At 36.1% G+C, this 18,142-nt stretch overlaps 1 protein-coding gene across 1 annotated transcript in view; it reads right to left on the bottom strand.

Annotated features, from left to right (window-relative positions):
• LOC150089535 (14 kDa phosphohistidine phosphatase-like) overlaps positions 1–18,142 on the bottom strand; it is a 54,262-nt gene that overhangs the window by 14,952 nt on the left and 21,168 nt on the right. Inside the window, exon 2 of the mRNA XM_090368654.1 lies at positions 2,594–2,718. Within this exon, the coding sequence (XP_090224780.1) occupies positions 2,594–2,718 (125 nt within the window). The remainder of the gene's footprint in view (positions 1–2,593; positions 2,719–18,142) is intronic.

The raw sequence follows: 18,142 nt of genomic DNA, 5'->3' as shown, positions 1-18,142 counted from the left end.
ATCAAAAAGAGAGGTTGAGTTATACAATGAATATATAAACTCTCTAATTTCAATTAGAGCCGTTTTACACAAGAAATTTGGGTGTAATGTTCTAAAATTTTAACCAATGGCATAAGATGATCTCTAGTTTTCACCTTTTGTTTGTCTATAGGATATCCCTCAGGCTGTTGTTAAAAAATTTACAAATATTCATGACTTTCTAATTTCATCAGAGTTCTTTTCCATGTGAAAGTGGAGGTGGGTAATAAAGCCAAACCCATCATCATAGTGATTTGTGCTTACTAACAGCATAAAGAGAAGGTTCTTGTTAATACTCCAAGATGACCACTAGGTCAAAGAAGTTTACAATTAATTATTTTTAACAATGAATACAATAATCACACCGTATTTAGCAGTCACACAGGCTCAACCCACAGTCCACTCAAATGCATGTGCATTGCTGCACTCTCACACTTGACCATTCAGCTACATGGCCTAGCTATTACAAAGCATGATGCTGTAATTTTATGCTTTCAATCAAAACAAACTGCATATATTTGCTATCCAAGTTTTCTTTGTTTACTGTAAGTCTTCAAATATCCATGCAAATATTTCTGCTCAGCAGCTGGTTTTATCAACCAAATGCAACCGATTTTATGTGCAAAATTAAAAATTTTAAAAATAAAATGTCACATTAAGACAGGTTACAGAAAACTTCAAAATGGCCAGCAACAGTAACACTTAGATTTTGCACGAATAAGCAGTTTTCTACTGCCAACATTAGTGTTCGTACCCAATGCAAACCTGGTCACCACTTATGATCACTGTGCTGCTCACCTAACACTTGTCTTCTTCATCTACCTCAGTGTGCATTTTGCCACTGCAAGTATCAGAACACTACTGAACAAGAAAACACACAGTCCATCTTCAGAAATTAGGTGGCAGAGCCTGCCAGAGTAAATATGTGATCCCTCTAATGCCTGACTCTGCCACCTGCAGGCTCTGCCACCTAATTCAGAAATTAGGTGGCAGAGCCTGCCAGAGTAAATATGTGATCCCTCTAATGCCTGACCTGCCTCCTCAAGGCAAAGTGTGGGCAACAGTGGGGTCCCGCCAGGGGCCCAATGACTAAAAGGGCAGAGGAATAACATGACGCAACCATACACTTACACTTTTTGAAAAACTCGCCTTCGCAGAGTTCTGTGCTACACAAACAGAGTACGCAATGCGGAGATGGAGGAACCCCTGGGGCCATTAGACAGATTCCCTAGGCCTATTCAGTTCTTATTGAAATGGTTTGTTCTACTTTAACCCTAGAATACTAACAACAGTGCAGCAGGAACAAAGATGCTAACCTTTGGTCTGTGGGACACACAAAATTAAACATTATTTACAGCAATCTATATATATTTTTGCAAATTAATGTATACCTTGTGAAACATACAGCCATTTCATATTTAGATTATTAAAAATTACAAAAATTTAACAAATATTTTTGTATCAAAAACACACTTCCATCCAATGTTTGATATATATCATTCTTTTCAGCATTGGCAAAAATATCTGGTCTTTATTCTCTTAACCAATGAGCAAAAAGCATAATTTTTTCTTTTTCTTGCTTCTGTGTTAGTTGGGCCTTCATCCATATTTTTGCCCAGAATTTCAGTAATCGTGACCATGAGTGGTCAAGTAATGTTGGCATTCCTAGGTACCTTCTTAGCCAAGGTTTCATGAGCATGAAACATTGTTTCGGCAAAGTCATGCCTGTTGATGGGTTTTATTTTATTTCTGAATGCATTATGACAGTATAATACATAACTGTTTACAAGTGTTATGTTATTCATTCCATAAAAAATGCACAGGGGCTATCAGACAGTTTTTGGCTGGAACTCACACTGTTGGATCAAATGTGCAACATTTGCTCCAACATATCTACAACTCCTTTTGTTGAATTGTAAAATTCAATAATCTTTCCTTGTTGATAGTGGCCTCAAATGTGTGGTGGATAGAAGAATCACTGTTTTATTTTGTTTTAGTTTATATAAGAGCAGAGTTTTTTTTTTCCCTTCATCAAAACAGAATAGTGATGTATCCAACTGCCAATTTTTTTTTGCGGTATACCCACAATAGTAAGTCTGTATGGCTGTTTCAGTAAGTTGTCTGCAATCAAATCAGATGTAAATCAATTTTCGCAGTTACATTCCTATTTGAGCCATATATGCTTTTTGTTAGCATTTACTCCCGGAATGTCACTCCTTACATTCTGAGAGTAAATGCTAATGTTTGGTCTGTGAGACTGCCAAGGAGAAAAAATTGACAGAAAGGACATATATTTACACAAACAAATACTACCCTTCTGCTTTATTTGCTCTCAATGGAACGTACACAAGAGCAAATGCCAAGAATTTACTTGTAAGTGAACAAATTACAAATATTGGGTTAGTGTTTCTCTCAGACCAAAAGGTTAACATTTAAGGGTTAATGCTTCTTCCAAATCTAACTTCAGTCAGTTACTATCCTAGTTACATGAAGGATTTTCACAGTACTCTGACACTAATTGAGCATTAGAGATTGACTAATCAAAAACAGTGAAAAATTACCAAATAAGACTTACTTGAGAGTAACCAAAGACTTTTATTGTTTTCTCCTCTGGATTATGAATAATGCGACCACCTCCAACACACTCGCTATCTAATTTCAAAGCAGTGATCTTTGCAGAAACATCATCATATACATTAGCTAGAAAATATAATAAAAATAAATGTAACTTTAGAAGTTGTTATATAAAGTTAATCCTTGCTTTTACTCCCCACCCCCCTGTGTGTGTGTGTGTGTGTGTGTGTGTGTGTGTGTGTGTGTGTGTGTGTGTGTGTGTGTGTGTGTGTGTGTGTGTGTGTGTGTTATAAATTCAATGAAAGAAGAGAGAAAAATAATTAAAAAAATAAAAATGGAATTCCACATTGTAGTGATCATGGCATAAATATTTTATGCCGTGATTCATTAGACCCTTACAGACGTTGCTAAACATAACTTCAATGCAGAAAGAATGTCATTTCGTAAAATTAGTTTAGTAGATGCTGCATTCTATACTTTTAGTCATTGTTAAGATTGATTTACTTGATACTGTGAGAGGACACTGTACTAGATGGACATGGTGACACTTGATTAAATCACAGACAGTCTCTCTTAGAAGTGAAGTCTAACTACTGGCTTAGTCTTTTAAGTATCTAATTGAGCTAAGAATAGTCAAAAACACATTGGAAGCAGAAGATCAGACCACACAAAAAAAAAAAAAAAAAAACTTTTTTTTTTTTAAATGAATGTTAAATGCTCATCTTGATTGTTAAAATCAAGGAATGGAAGACAGTTCTCATTTTTTAATAGTCAATGACCAAAGGGTAATGAAGGACATTCCTGCATTTTCGAAATTTACTAACTTTTTATCACTTGGGAGTCTAAAATACTGATGAAGTTGATATTCGGGTCCCATCTGCAAGCCAAGTGCAAACTTCGGCAAATCACAATTGTCAGTGACAACCAAAAATGGAAATGAAAAACGCAGCATGGGACAGCTGAAAATTTCAACCTCTTAAAAGCAGATAAATGTTTTTAGTCGACTTTTTTTTTACTTAAATAACATAATAAATTGAGTTCAATAAATAGTTTTAGTTGTCCTAATCACATAAATTAGCTTATTTTTGAATCCAGCTAAAGATTTAACAAGATACAATTTAACAATATAATCATACAGCCTTTGTCGTTGGTAATTTTGGAAAGAACATCACGTTATAACAATAACTTCTAATGCAGTACACTGCAGTGTTTTAAACAGCAGTAAATAAATAGGTTGAAAGCCATAACACGTAGATCAGCATTTTTTGTATTTGGCTAATAATATAGAACATCAGAAGTGTTATTTAGTAATGTAATAGTTTGGTATGTACTACATAGTAGGGCTTACAATACCGAGATTTCAGGATCCCGAATACCGGTATTCATACAAAAATACCAGTTTTTCAGTACTAATTTAAAAAATAATTGTTTATGATTTATTCACATAAAGGTTATAAAATCGACATCAATAAATAATTAATATTACAGAATGTGCAACAGAGGGATTGTTATACACAATACAAATGCAACAGAAACCTGAAAACGTCATGAAACTAAGACATAAAAATCTTACAAATATATTTCTCTTAGTAAGTATAGTGTGTGTGGAAGTAAAGCACTTAAGGAATAATGAAAACATCATTATGGAAATATTTCCATTAGTTGAAGTAGGCCTGGTGGGGATATGGTAAATAATGGCATGGCAGGTGTGGAAGGGTTAAAATTAAAAGCTCCTGAACAATACCCCCAGGTGCCTCCGTAGCCAGGTGGGCAGGAGCAGCAGTGCGTAGCACACGCTTCTTGATTAGATTGGGGTTCGAGCCCGTGACCACCAAATACGGAAAGGGAATGACCACCGCATATCCCCGGAGCAATGTGGCCTTAGTTGCTAATGCTCCTAAAGACCAAAAAACAAACAAACAATACCGTCCCCCCCCCCCCGGGGCTCACATATGGTATGGGCTTGGCACACCCAGGGTCCTGAGCTGGATATCATCATTCTTCTATTTCTGATTCTCTCTCTCTCTCAGGGGTAAATCAGAAAAAAAAAATTTTTTTTTTTTTTTTTTTTTGGCTTGTGCAGCAAAAGCCTCAGGCTTCCTTGCACCATATGGCTAATTATAATAATAATTATAATATTTAATCCCTCTATTACACCGCTACTTGAGGACGCAACAATTTGTGCATTTTGGGAAAGGGCATTGGTATGGAGCAGTTCAAAGGCATTGTCAGCAGGTGATCTAGAGGTAAAAGATTAAAGAGTTTTGTTGTGTGGGAAAACACAATGTGTTTCTGTTTTTCTCACACAACGTTTTTTTTCTGTTTTCTGGGAAAAACAGAAAACCATTGTTTTTCCCAGAAAACAGAAAAACATTCCGTTTTTCCCACCAAAAGAAAAAGAGCAAGTTTAAAGAATAACACCATGATTGGGTCAGATTTAAATCAGATAGGCGGAGATAGGTAAATAAAAAGGAAATAAATAAGGTTCTTGTGCCAAAAGAGTGGGTTGTGGTTGTTGTTCAGAGATTGTTCATCTCTGAACAACAACCACAACCCACTCTTGCAGACTTGCAGTGATAGTTCTGGGTTCAGTTCGAGGTCCAGTTCTGGGAGTGTCCCGCTACATAGTGTAGAGTTCCGCCGGGCATGTTCCTGTGCTAGAAGTTAACCTAGAAGCTGAGTAACAAGCCAATCAGATAGTGCACTCGCTTCTACTACTGCTGTGGCAATTTCCTTCAGTAATAACAGAGAACTGTTCCCGAAATAAGACAGTACTGGAAGAGCTACAAGGCAGAATTCAACTAAGAAGAAAGACTTCACCACACTCAGTAGAAGGAATCCACTCAAAGGAATCCCACCGTGAAAGAGAAGGAAGGTAAGTCCTCCGAACTGTATTGTATTGAAAAGGGTACTTAGATAAAACTAATTATTTTAAAGTAAGGATGAAGTTGAAGAAATTATGAGAAATTTACAGAAATGTCTAGTATTGAATTGGTTTATAGGTTGAAGTTGTAACGAAAATTGATATTGCTAAATTAAGAGAGAGAGATATGTATGGAATTGTTAATATTAAGTCAGCTTATGGGTTGCTTTTGTGAAGAGAATTGATATTGCTGATTAAGAGAAATATGAGGAAGTGATTAAGATTGAATTAGTTTAGTGTTTGCAGCTGTAGAGAGAAAGAGAGAGTTGATATTATTGACTGGGAGAAATTTTATGGAAATGATAGCATGTATTAACAGATTAAATGAGAAAAATGAATACATTAGATGTAAATGAATACCAATTATGTATATACAGGCATACCTCGGTTAACGTTACCTCTGATAACGAAGCCTCGATATAACGAAGTCCGCAATTTCAAGCCCCATTTAACATAAAAAAATATTCCATTTTTGTTTAATCACCTGAAATCTAAACAAACTGAAGAAATTACGGAAACCTTTGGGGCTTCTCGTGGTTGATTCGAGAAATTTAAAAAACGGGCCAGGATTCATAGTGTAAAATTAACAGGAGAAGCTGCAAGTGCAGATGTTGAAGCTGCAAATAAGTTTCCAGAAAAACTAAAGGAAATAATTAAACGTGAAAATTTTCCACCAAATTTGGTGTTCAATGTTGACGAAAGCGGTTTGTTCTGGAAACGGCTACCAACAAAAAGCTTCATTTCTATTGAAGAAAAATCAGCTGCTTGGTTCAAAGCAGCCAAAGACCGTTTAACGTTACTCTTTGGATCAAATGCCTCTGGCGATTATAAATTAAAATTGTTATTAGTTTACCATTCAGAAAATCCGAGGGCGTTAAAAGGTAACATAAAAATGAATTTACCTGTAATATGGAAAGCAAATAGAAAAGCGTGGGTTACCAAGGAGTTATTTACTGATTGGTTTGTTAACCACTTTTGTCCTGGAGTAAAACAGTATTGTCAAAAAAACAACTTTGAAGAAAAAGCTCTTTTGTTGTTAGACAATGCTCCGGGACATCCTACTGATCTTAACACGTTGGACACATGCATTCCTGTCAAGGTTGTGTTTCTTCCAGCAAACACAACTTCCCTGATTCAACCATTGGATCAGGGAGTAATAGCATCATTTAAAGCTTATTATCTGCGTCGAACTTTAAGCAATTTAACTGAACTAGAGGATAAAGAGGAAATGACAGTTAAAACTTTTTGGAAAAACTACACCATTAAAAACGCAATTGAAAGCATTGATAGTTCTTGGAAAGAAGTCACTAAGAAATGCTTAAATGGAGTTTGGCGCAAAATATGGCCAGAAGTTGTACTAGAAGAAGAAAATAACATCCAAGAATTAGAAATGAAGTTATCCAGATGGCTCAATCAAATAGGTTTCGAAAATGTCGATGAAGAGGATGTTAGAAATTTATTGAATGCAGAAGATGATGGTTTTTCAGTGGAAGATTTAGAAAGCCTTGTTAGCAACGAAGACAAAGATAATGAAGGCGAAGTTAAAGGAGTACCTGCCGAAAAAGTGTTAACAACCAAAGATTTAAAAAGGTGCTTAAATGATCTTGAAAACGTTTTAAATTTTTTTAGTGAAAATGATCCTGATTTAGGAAGAAGTGTTATAGTTAAGCGATCAGTGTTAAATGCAATAACTCCGTATGGGCAATTGTTAAATGAAAGAGAAAAAAAGCATAAACAATCAACTTTAACCTCATATTTTAAAATGTGATTTCACTTTGTATGTAAGTTGACTGTTTATTTAATAAAACTTTTCTTTGTTCGAAAAAAAGCTTTTCATTTTCTTTACGTAGGAACGTATCCCTATTCTGGCCATAGTATTTTTACCTCTGAAAACGAAGTTTCGCTTAACGAAGTAATTTCGTGGAACGCATCCTATTCGTTAATCGAGGTATGCCTGTACTTGTAAGTAGTTTTGTATGATAAATGACTTTTGTTTTATAATATTTGTCATTATTCATGAGAAACTATGGGAGAATCCCTCAGCTCCTGCAAATTCTGATTTTTTTTAACGCAGTCATGTAGCTTGTGGACCTTAGTGCCTGAGGGGAGCTGTTGTATGAAAATTATAACACTGGCCACTAACAGCAATAGGTACTAAGGTACAAGGAAATAAAAATTAATAAATAAATAAATAACCCCCACATCTTAGATTTGGTTTCCTCACCAAGCTTAAACATCAGTCCCTTTCTTTAGTGCCATATAGTGCATCAAAAAGAAAATAAGATTTTTTGAAGATGAAGGAATAAAGGGTGGGGGGGGGGGTAAACTGCAACTCGTCTACGACTATGTCAGTAAAATAGCACCAATCAGCACAGAATCCAAAAGGGCATTTTCTGCTGCTAATTAAAATGTACCAAAATTAGATCCAGTTTAAATAACACTACAGTATAAAGTGTTTAAGGGCAAATGCCTCAATGCTAGGAGGTAGAATGACTATCATGTAGGTTAGTGCAAATACATCATTTTAACATAGCTATCTATCAAAATAGTTGAATTAATTAATTCACAATATGAGATATAACCAAAACAATGCCAATGTAATTAATTTAATTAATTAATTCAACTACTTTGGTAGATAGCTAGTTTCTGTTTCACACTCATTTTTGGAAAATGACCTTTTCTTTGCTGATGCTGAAAAGAGCATGTACAGATGTTGAAGTGTCCCAAAAAAGGTCATTGCATCAGGACAGGTTTTGGCCATATCCCCTAGAACTAGATTGTAACTGTTAAAAGCACATGGTGTAAAAAATGACCTTGAATTTTCCTGTAAAAGTCCTGCCTGAACACCTGAAACTTTTCTTTTCTCATTAGCTTCATTGTCATAACCTTGCCCTCTGATATCAGTTATGTCTAATCCTAATATTTCGAATTCCTATTTCAGTACATTGCACAAATTTTCTCCAGTACTGCTCTTTACATTAATAAATTTTATAAACTGTTCATACACACCAATTGGCGTATTGGGAGTAGAGCGTAGAATGTATTGTGTTTAGTGTCAAATGTTACCAGGGGTTCCCCACTTTTCCACATAGTATACATTGTGAGTGTGAAACAGAACACTGTCAATGCCAGAGGTTTAAAGGTGTATGGACTTTGTATATATGTAGTGTCATGTACCATTGTTCCTCTGGTCATTTAGCTGCTGGGCCCCTAATGGGACCCAAAACGTTCCGGATCAGTGCCAGATTAAGGCACGAGCTAACAGGGCAAACGTCCGGGGCATTATTCTTACAGGGGCTCCAGAAAAAAATATATTTTATTAAGGTCTCCCCTAATTGATTACATCTACCAATGTGTTTTTGTGTCTGTAAATTGCATGTGTTCTCGGGTTGATTTGCCTGTTGTTGCTGGATGAAAAATCCCAGTTTCTGGGGAAAATCCTTGCAATCTATGCCTGAGACCAACTAACTCAGCCAGGGAGTGAAAAAACCCCATTAAAGTTTGAAATCCTTACTTACCCTATTGTCTGAAAAGTGTCATCAGTGGAATTCGAACCTGGGCCTTTTTCACCCGGTGTGGGGAAAGGAGCAACGATACCATTGTGCTACCCACACAGACTATAATCAGCTTCTGGAGCCCCTGTGTCTGCGTGGGTAGCACAGTGGTATTGTCACCATCCTTTCCCCACACCGGGAAAGGATGGTGACCCAATGAAAATGAAAAGGGCCAGGTTCGAATCGCATTGATGACACAAGGAACTTTAATGGGCTTTTTTCATTACATGGCTGAGTTAGTTGGTCTCAGGCATAGATAGCAAGGTTTTCCCTCCAGAATCTGGGGTTTTTTGTTCAGTAAAACAGACAAACGACACGACAGATGAATTTGATTATTCAGGTGGCCTAAAAATAAGTTTTTTTTTTTAGAAGCTGATTATAGCTCAGAGTCGGCGCCTTTACCCAGATTTCTAGGATATGGAAAGGACGCCGAAATAATCTTTCTTTGGGCGCAGGAATACCTTAATTTGGCCCTGTTCCCGATGGCCGATATTGGGTGTACAATCAAGAATAACAGCAAAATACTCGGCAGATTTTATTGCACTAGAAAAATTTTTTTTCTAGTGTAGAAAATTTTTTTTTCTAGTGCTTCTGTGGACTCTCTTTTCCTCTTCTTTTTAGCATGGCCACTTTGTGTGCTTTTATTCTTTTTTTACATTCTAAAAAAAAAATTATAAGGCAACGGACGATTAGAAAAAATTTTCTTGTATGTTTTGTTTCAATTTACTTGTAGAAAAACGAAATTTATAAAATAACTGCGCTTTGTGCTTTATCAGTGATCAAATGTGGAACTCCATCATTCATTAAACTATTAACCCCAGGGGCTCACATCTGGTTAGTATGGGGTTGGCACACCCAGGGTCCTGAGCTGGATATCATCATTCTTCTCTTTCTTGGTGATTCCCTTCTATTTCTTACTCTCTCTCTCTCTCTCTCTCTCTCTCTCTCTCGCACTCTCTCTCTCTCAAGGTAACTTAGAAATTTTTTTTTGGCTGGTGCAGCAAAAGCCTCAGGCTTCCTTGCACCATATGGCACCCACACACCCACCTCTTAAGCCTGTTTAAGAGGTGGGTGTGAGAACAATAAGAAAATCTGTTTCCTGGTAAACACTCACTGACACCGCTAGCTGGAGTGAATGATATACACACTTGATAAGAAGCAGACAGGGAATCTCAGCCTTTAATTTCTTATACATCGTTGTTAATTTAAACCATTACGAATGCATTGTCAGTATAAGTGCAATAAGTTGGTGCAACTTTAATCCATTATTTCTTAGCTATGATATCAAAGATTCATATATTTCTTCTGCAATGCATTCATTGAGTTCGATTATGTCAAGAAAAGTTGCCACAAATCGATTCTTGAAATTCAAATAGTACCATATTACAATACCCAGCATTTTTATAACACTAATGTCATTACTTTCATCGATAATTAAACTGTTTCTATTTCCTAAATCAAGTTTTAAATTATCCACGAAATGTGGTGCTACAGCACTGCATATTATTGAAGTACATTTTGTTCTTCGCAGTTTGAAATCCTTACCCTATTGTCTGAAAAAAGAAATTCACAAATGTCACTCAAATGATCAACTACCCAATGCACAGTTGTGATCAACTATAATCAATTACCCAATGCACAGCTATGAAAAATGCTATGCTGATTTCTACTTTTGCATCTTCTGTATCACCAATTTTCTTGAATGGCAATACTCTCAATTAGTTTTCAATTGATACTGAAAACTAACGGGCTCTTCGTCTTTCTTGTGATTAATTTGTAATTACAATGCCTTTCAATATCACTTAAATATTGTGCATGTACAATATTTACAAAAACATTTTAGATAATCACCATAAATCTGCAGAGTCAGTTCTTATATTTAGTGTCTCTGAGCCATTGATCACAAAAGTTTCAGAGAAAGGAAGTTGAAAAGTTCTGAGTGATTGGTGCAAATTCATATTATAGTCTTTCTCCGATCTGTAAATGATCCAACAAATTTTCAATAAAAGAAATACTGATATCAGTATTTCTTTTATTGTAATAAAAGAAAAAGTATTTCTTTTCAGAGTAATAAAATTACAAATCATTCTGTCAAATTGTAACAAAATGCAAAGAATAGTTAAAAAAAAAAAAAAGATATTAGGATCCCCTGTAAATGATTACATCTACCCATATATTTATTTTGTTTGTAAATTGTGTGTGTTCTCTGGTTGATTTGTCTGTTTTCTGGACGAAAAAACCCCAGTTTCTAGGGAATAAACTTTGCTCTCTACGCTTGAGACCGACTAACTTGGCCACGGAGTGAAAAAAGCCCATTAAAGTTCATTGCGCCACCGACGGGATTCGAACTCAGGCCTTTTCCACCCGGCGTCGGGGAAGGATGGTGGCGATACCACTGCGCTACCCGTGCAGACAAAGAATAAATGAAAAAATAAATAAAATAAATAAGGGGTTCACATCTGGTGAGTATGGACTTGGCACACCAAGGGTCCTGAGCTGGATATCATCATTTTGTTATTATTATTATTACAAACTATACAATGTTTGACGATCGCCGACGTCATGGACCATTCATAATTTGTGAATGGTCCATAATGTAAACTTATGAAAACTGGAATAATAAATTCACTTGAATTTAATAATAAAATCACTTATTACAGAATCACTACAAAGTTGGCATTGCATCGTGCACAAAGAAAATCAATGCATACTTTTCTATTCAGAGGTGCACATTCATTGTTCACTAAGTGCAAAAAAAAAAAGTGCAGACAAGAAAAATAGATTTTTGAAATTCATATTATATCTTTCTCTGATCTGTAAATGATCTTTCAACAAATTTTCAATAATAATAAAAAAATTATTGACACCAAAGTAATAAAATTAAAAATCGTTCTATCAAATTGCAACAGAATGCAAATAATAGTAAAATAAATCTACAGCAATGAGTAACATATGTTAGTATGAAAACTGGACGTCATGGATCATTCATAATTTGTGAATGCCCCACATTCACAAATTATGAATCCACAATTTGTAAACAAAAACTGGAATAATAAATTTACTTACATCTTCAGCCTTTCTATCACAAGTTGGGAAAAAAACGGTGGTAATGAGTAAATTTTTTCATGTTCTGAGAAACTTAAAAATGTAGAATCATTGCACTTGAAAATGAATGGTATATAATGCTTGATAACAGCTGCAGAACTTTCTGCCAATAAAGCAAATGAAAATCTCTGTGATTGGCTGAATTTTTTTGTTTCATTCCCCACTGTCTTTTCCCAAGTTACTCCTTCAATTAACTCTTCAACAAATTTTCTCACCACAAACGAAAACAGAACAGATGCAGTACATATAAAACAGGTTATAAAATGTATTATTCATAGCCAGTAACAAAGTCTGGGTCTTGTTGGCTGTATAGAAACAGAGCAATAGACAAGAGTAGAATGCTTCTGTGAAAATGGCAAATGGACCTCTAAACCATAAACTTAACAACAGTAGACGCTTTACTCTGCCTGGTCATTGCTTATTCTCTCTCTCTCTCTCTCTCTCTCTCTCTGAACACCATGGGATAAACGCTAATTACGGGAAGGGTCCCTTCCAATACACTGGTCAGGTTCAGAATGACATACGTGAGGATCAAACGAACCGCAATTGAAATGTGTCTCTTGTTAGCATAGTAATAATTCATTCTTAGTCCTTGAAGTTTTTTGTTTCAGATGAAAAAAAAAGAAAAAAAAAAAAAAAAGAAAAGCCAAATCTAGTGTGAGAGGCGTTAAAAACGACAACATATTACCCTCTGACAACGATCAGAGTATGCATACACAAAAAATGTAAATTCACCAACATTAAAATAAAATCAGACTGTGATGTACAGGCAACCCCGTATAACACAGTACTTCCACAACACAGTTTCGTTCTAACACTATTGATAAATTGCGGCAATCCTTGCATAACACAGTACGTATATAACACGGTTAGAGAATTTTGTCAAACTTTCCATAACGGTATTTTTGAGCTTTTGTGCAGGGAAAACCCTGCTATATGTTGGATGTAATTTTTCAATATTTCCACTCTTTTTGAATCCCCGCTGTTGACTCGCTAGTCAAAAAAAAAAAAAAGAGAAATCTCTGTATTTTATTTTGTTGGGAAATCCACATGTTATGTTCTGTGCTATTGAACTTGTGGAAAAATCTATATTTCAAAGTTTTATTACTATTGGATAGCAACGCCAGGCCATCCAAAAGATTTAAGTCATCCAAACGTTGAAGTTTTGTTCCTACTGCCACAGTTGTACATAGGTACATAGAATACAACTTCTTTCATTCAGCCATTAGATCAAGGCATTATATCTACCTTTAAAACTCATTATTTCAGAAAATCATTACAATGAATTTTGGAAAAAAAACTGATTCCGAATCTAGTGAAGTAAGGGAGGCATGGAAACAGTTCTCAATTGTGGACTGTATCAGAATCATAGCTTTATCGGTGAAAGAAGTAAAACCATCAATGTTAAATGCGTGTGGAAAAATGTATGGACAGAGTCATTTCATTCAGGAAATATGGTTGAACTGGCAGAAAACGGAATCGGTGCGATAGCAGAACTTAATACGTCAGTAGGAGGGGAAGGTTTTGATGATATGATTACCTTGTGGGTAGCATAGTTGATAGAATCTCCCTCCTCCAGGTGGAAAAGACCTGAGTCCGAATCCCGTCGATGATGGGAGGAATTTTTATGGGTCTTTTTCACAACGTGGCTGAGTTAGTTGGGCCCAGGTGAGGGTAGCATGGTTTTTTCTCCCGGAAACTTGGGTTTTTCGTCCAGCAAAACTGAAAATCGACCTCAGGACACATGCAATTTATAGACAATATACACAGAGCAATGTGGCATTAGTCGCCGATGCTCCTAAAAAATTAAAATAAAAAAGATTTGATTATGATTATACTAAAAAAGCATACAGGAAGGCATAAAGTTAGCCAAGCAATTAGAAACTTATTATTTGAATGCAGATTCTTGAATGAAAGGAGCCTAAAGTTCAAAAGGGAGCTTCAAAACTGCTAGTTCCATACGATGAAATTCACAAAGATTTATCAAGCAAAAGAAACCCAGATTACTGATTTTTTAAAGAGAGCAGAAGATATATGAAATTTAGAATAGTGTATTTTTGTTAGTTTTGTTAACAAAATAGTGTATTTTTGTTAGCTTTTGGAACATAACCCTCCCTTTTTGTACTTTTTCTTAGCCCTGTATAACACAGTTTCCCACAACACAACATTTTATAGGAACCTAACTACCATGTTATATGAGGGTTACCTGTATATTTAATATTTGACACTGGTGTTGCTGAATATTTCACAACTATCTTTTATTTACTAATATTTCTATAAGCAGCTTGGAATCAGTCTAAACAATACTCGGGTGGTGGCCAGTCGCTGGGTCGATAAGAATATATTACAATTAATTAAAAAAACTTGCCGTTTATGAATTAAAATCATGAATTGTCTTGAGAAATTAATCTGTCTTCCAAATTTCGCAGGGTTCTTTTCAAGCTCAGCTCCAATGCAGTTGCATTGGCATAGTTACGCCACTAGGTTTATATCGTGTTCCAGTTCCAACTCCATAAATAAAATGAAGAATAATATAAATTTTACTTACTTACACAATAAGGAGTACAATTATTCAAATAAAAACGCACCAACATTACAATACAACTTTATAGCCATGTGTACTGCATTCGGCAGGGCGAGAGGGATTTCTTGGCCATACAGAAGGAGCCAGACGAAAGTAATTAATTTTCATACATGTATACCCCACCTTATGTCTGGCCCATACCTAAAGTGGCTATACATGTGTGAAAATTAATTAATTTGATATTTCAAGAGATGTGTAAAAACTGGCCTTGAGATAATTACCTAGACAATGGCCAACATTTAAAATTAATTAATTTGATATTTCAAGAGATGTGTAAAAACTGGCCTTGAGATAATTACCTAGACAATGGCCAACATTTCCACACCTTTATAAATTATACAGACTTTGCTGTTCACATGTTGTTATTAGGTTTTTAGGAGCATTAGCAACTAAGGCCATATTGCTACAGGGATATGCGGTGGTCATTCCCTGACCTTTCCGCATCCTCTGTATTTGGTGGTCACAGGCTCGAACCCTGGTCTAATCAAGAAGCGTGTGCTATGCACTGCTGCTCCTGCCCACCTGGCTATGGAGATGCCTTGCTGTTCACATATTATGAATTTAAAAAAATAAATAAAAATAAATAAATAAATAATAATAAAAAACATTTTTGTCTGCATTCTTTGTACTCATTAATAAAATGCTAATCATATTTTCTAAACATGTAAAAAAGTCATTGTTTTGGGTTTCACAGGAGCCCTTTAACTTAAAAAAAAAAAAAAAAAAAAAAAAACTTTTCCTTCTCTCTTTTTTTTTTCATCTATTCTGCCAAGCGTGGGGCCTGATTGGGCCCAATCAGTCTAAGGCTGGCCCTACTCTTTTCTGCACCTTTCCATCTTTCTTAAAATGAGGTTTCCAGACCTGTATGCAGTACTCAAGATGCAGCCTAATGGGTTTTTCTAGCAGCTTGTCTGTACTGCTCAGAAAACTTCATGTTAGGCTGTACAATCACTCCCCCAGGTCTCTTTTGATCTCCACCACCTTTGAGTGTGATACCACCTAACTGGTATGTGGCATTAGAGGCAAGTTACTGCTATGGATAAAAGGATGCCTTCATCAATATCATTAATAAATACTGAAAACAACAACAGAACCAGCACTGAACCCCAGGGAACTACACTAATAACATTTGTGAAAGAAGGGCAGTGTCAATTTATAACAATACCATCTTCTCCCACTCAACTATCCCTTTATCCACAGCAGTAACTTGTCCCTAATGCCATACTACTCCAATTTGTACAGCAGTCTTTTGTGACAATGTCAAAAGCTTTTCTGAAATACACAATGTCAAACTGTTTGCATACAGTTCCTTCCTTACTGCATCATAGTAGATAATCAGATACTGGTCAGATGGGATGCCCCCCTTTAACAAATCCATACCATGGTTTCTGTATAATTTCATTCCTGTTTGATCCTGCAATACTTCTTTAATCACTGATTCCATTATTTTTCTTAGAACAGAAGTCAAGCTTACAGGTCTATAGTTGTTCTCATCACCCTTCAATCCACCTTTGTGAAAGGATAGACATTTATATACATCTCCAAACCTTTAACAGACATTTACATACATCTACAAATCTTTAAGAATGAATCTCCTGTGAATTCAAAGATGCTCTTATAATTATGGCTAAAGGGCTTGCTTAGTTCTTTTGCTGCTCATTCTTTTAACATAACTGGATACATCCCATCAATCCTAGGTGCCTTTTTTACATGTAGCTATCAATTATCTCCCACTTTCTTTTTAGTTATAACAGAATCAATATAACTTGGTGCACTTCTGGTGTTCCTATCCCTAAAAACTTCTTCACGCATGAATGCAGATGGAAAATATTTAATTTGTCAGCAAACCAGAACAGGATCATCAATAGTTATGCCTATTCATATCTACTGGGCCAATATTGTTAATTCCTTTCCTACTAGTGTTAACATAAACAAAGTCTTTGCTACTTTTCTTTACTTTTTTTTAGCTAAGGATTTCTCATAATCTGCCTTAAATTACCTAATCCCCTTAGTCATCCAATCACACTTATTTCTTAGGTTGTGTGGTGCTAAAAGTAGCAGGAATTCTTTGGCTCAGGAGAGAACCATAGATGGTCTCTTGCAAATCACAGCTACAGTCAGTGTGATACACACTACCTTTTAATGGAGTTCTCTGTTGTTGTTTTTTTTAGGAGCATTAGCAACTAAGGCCATATTGCTCCGGGGATATGCGGTGGTCATTCCCTGACCTTTCCGCATCCTCCGTATTTGGTGGTCATGGTCTCAAACCCCAGTCTAATCAAGAAGCGTGTGCTACGCTTCTTGATGGGCACAGTAGCCCATCTGGCTACGGAGGAGCCAGGAGTTCTCTGTAGTAAGATGATATGGCCAAAGGGGATGTCTTTTTAAGCTTTCACTGCAGACAGTGTGAGGAGATTAAGCAATTCAGCACTCTGATGTGTTTATGTGAAGACTTAAGGAATAAAGTTGATTCCCTTTAAGAAATTAAAAAGAGTGACACAACAAGCACTCAGCCAAGCAGCATGGCACTAGAAACTATGCAACACAAGACACAATGAGAACCTTAATGGCAGAGTTCCACAGGAGGTAGCTGTTGTCACAGACTAGTGTGAGGGAAATCCCGGCATCACCACGTATAAGCTAGGTGGAAGAAGAGCTAAAAGTGATTAAGTCAAAAATAACTTTAGCATTATGATTCAAGCTGACATTAAATTTTCTAAGGAATATAAACTTCCTAAGCACACGGTGTTCTATCTATGATTTAGAAGACCCTTGCTAGTAGGTAGAAGGAAGTCATTATTTCTCTTTACAAGGCATGGACTAGCCTACACTTAAGAAGTTTTGTTTGTAGGCTTTATGGCACAAGAGCAGCAAAGGCCATAATGTGCCTAACTATGGTGATGTGCACTTAAGAAAAAACAGAACTTCTGGAGAGCGATCAGAGAAGGGCGAGCAGGTTGGTGATGAGTGCAAAGCAATGCACATACGAAGAATGGCTTAGAAGGTGGATTTCAAAGTTTGACAACTAGACACCTAAGGGAAAATTCTTACTAGATGTATAAGGCAATGAGGAGATCAAGTAAAATGAATGAGGATGGTCTGTCCTCCCTTATGTGTGTGAGAGAGAGAGAGAGAGAGAGAGAGAGAGACCAAGTGACACAAAATCTCAAGGAGTAACAAGATTAGATCTCATGAATTTCACCTAAGTACTGATATTAAGAGTAGGAGACCTGAGGATTTAATTAACAAGTACAGAACAATGTTGAGAAAAAGTTGCAAGTTAGGATTGAAATTGAAAGTGTCTGCAATCCTGGCCAGACATGATTAGACGGAGTTCATGACGAAAACCCTCTGCCAACCAATCCAGCCCTGGTGAGAACGTGC

This window comes from Mastigoproctus giganteus, chromosome 2 (genome assembly GCF_048544385.1).
Source record: "Mastigoproctus giganteus isolate SK-2022 chromosome 2, ASM4854438v1, whole genome shotgun sequence".
In the NCBI taxonomy this organism is placed as follows: domain Eukaryota; kingdom Metazoa; phylum Arthropoda; class Arachnida; order Uropygi; family Thelyphonidae; genus Mastigoproctus; species Mastigoproctus giganteus.
This window is presented reverse-complemented; position numbering and strand designations above follow the sequence as displayed.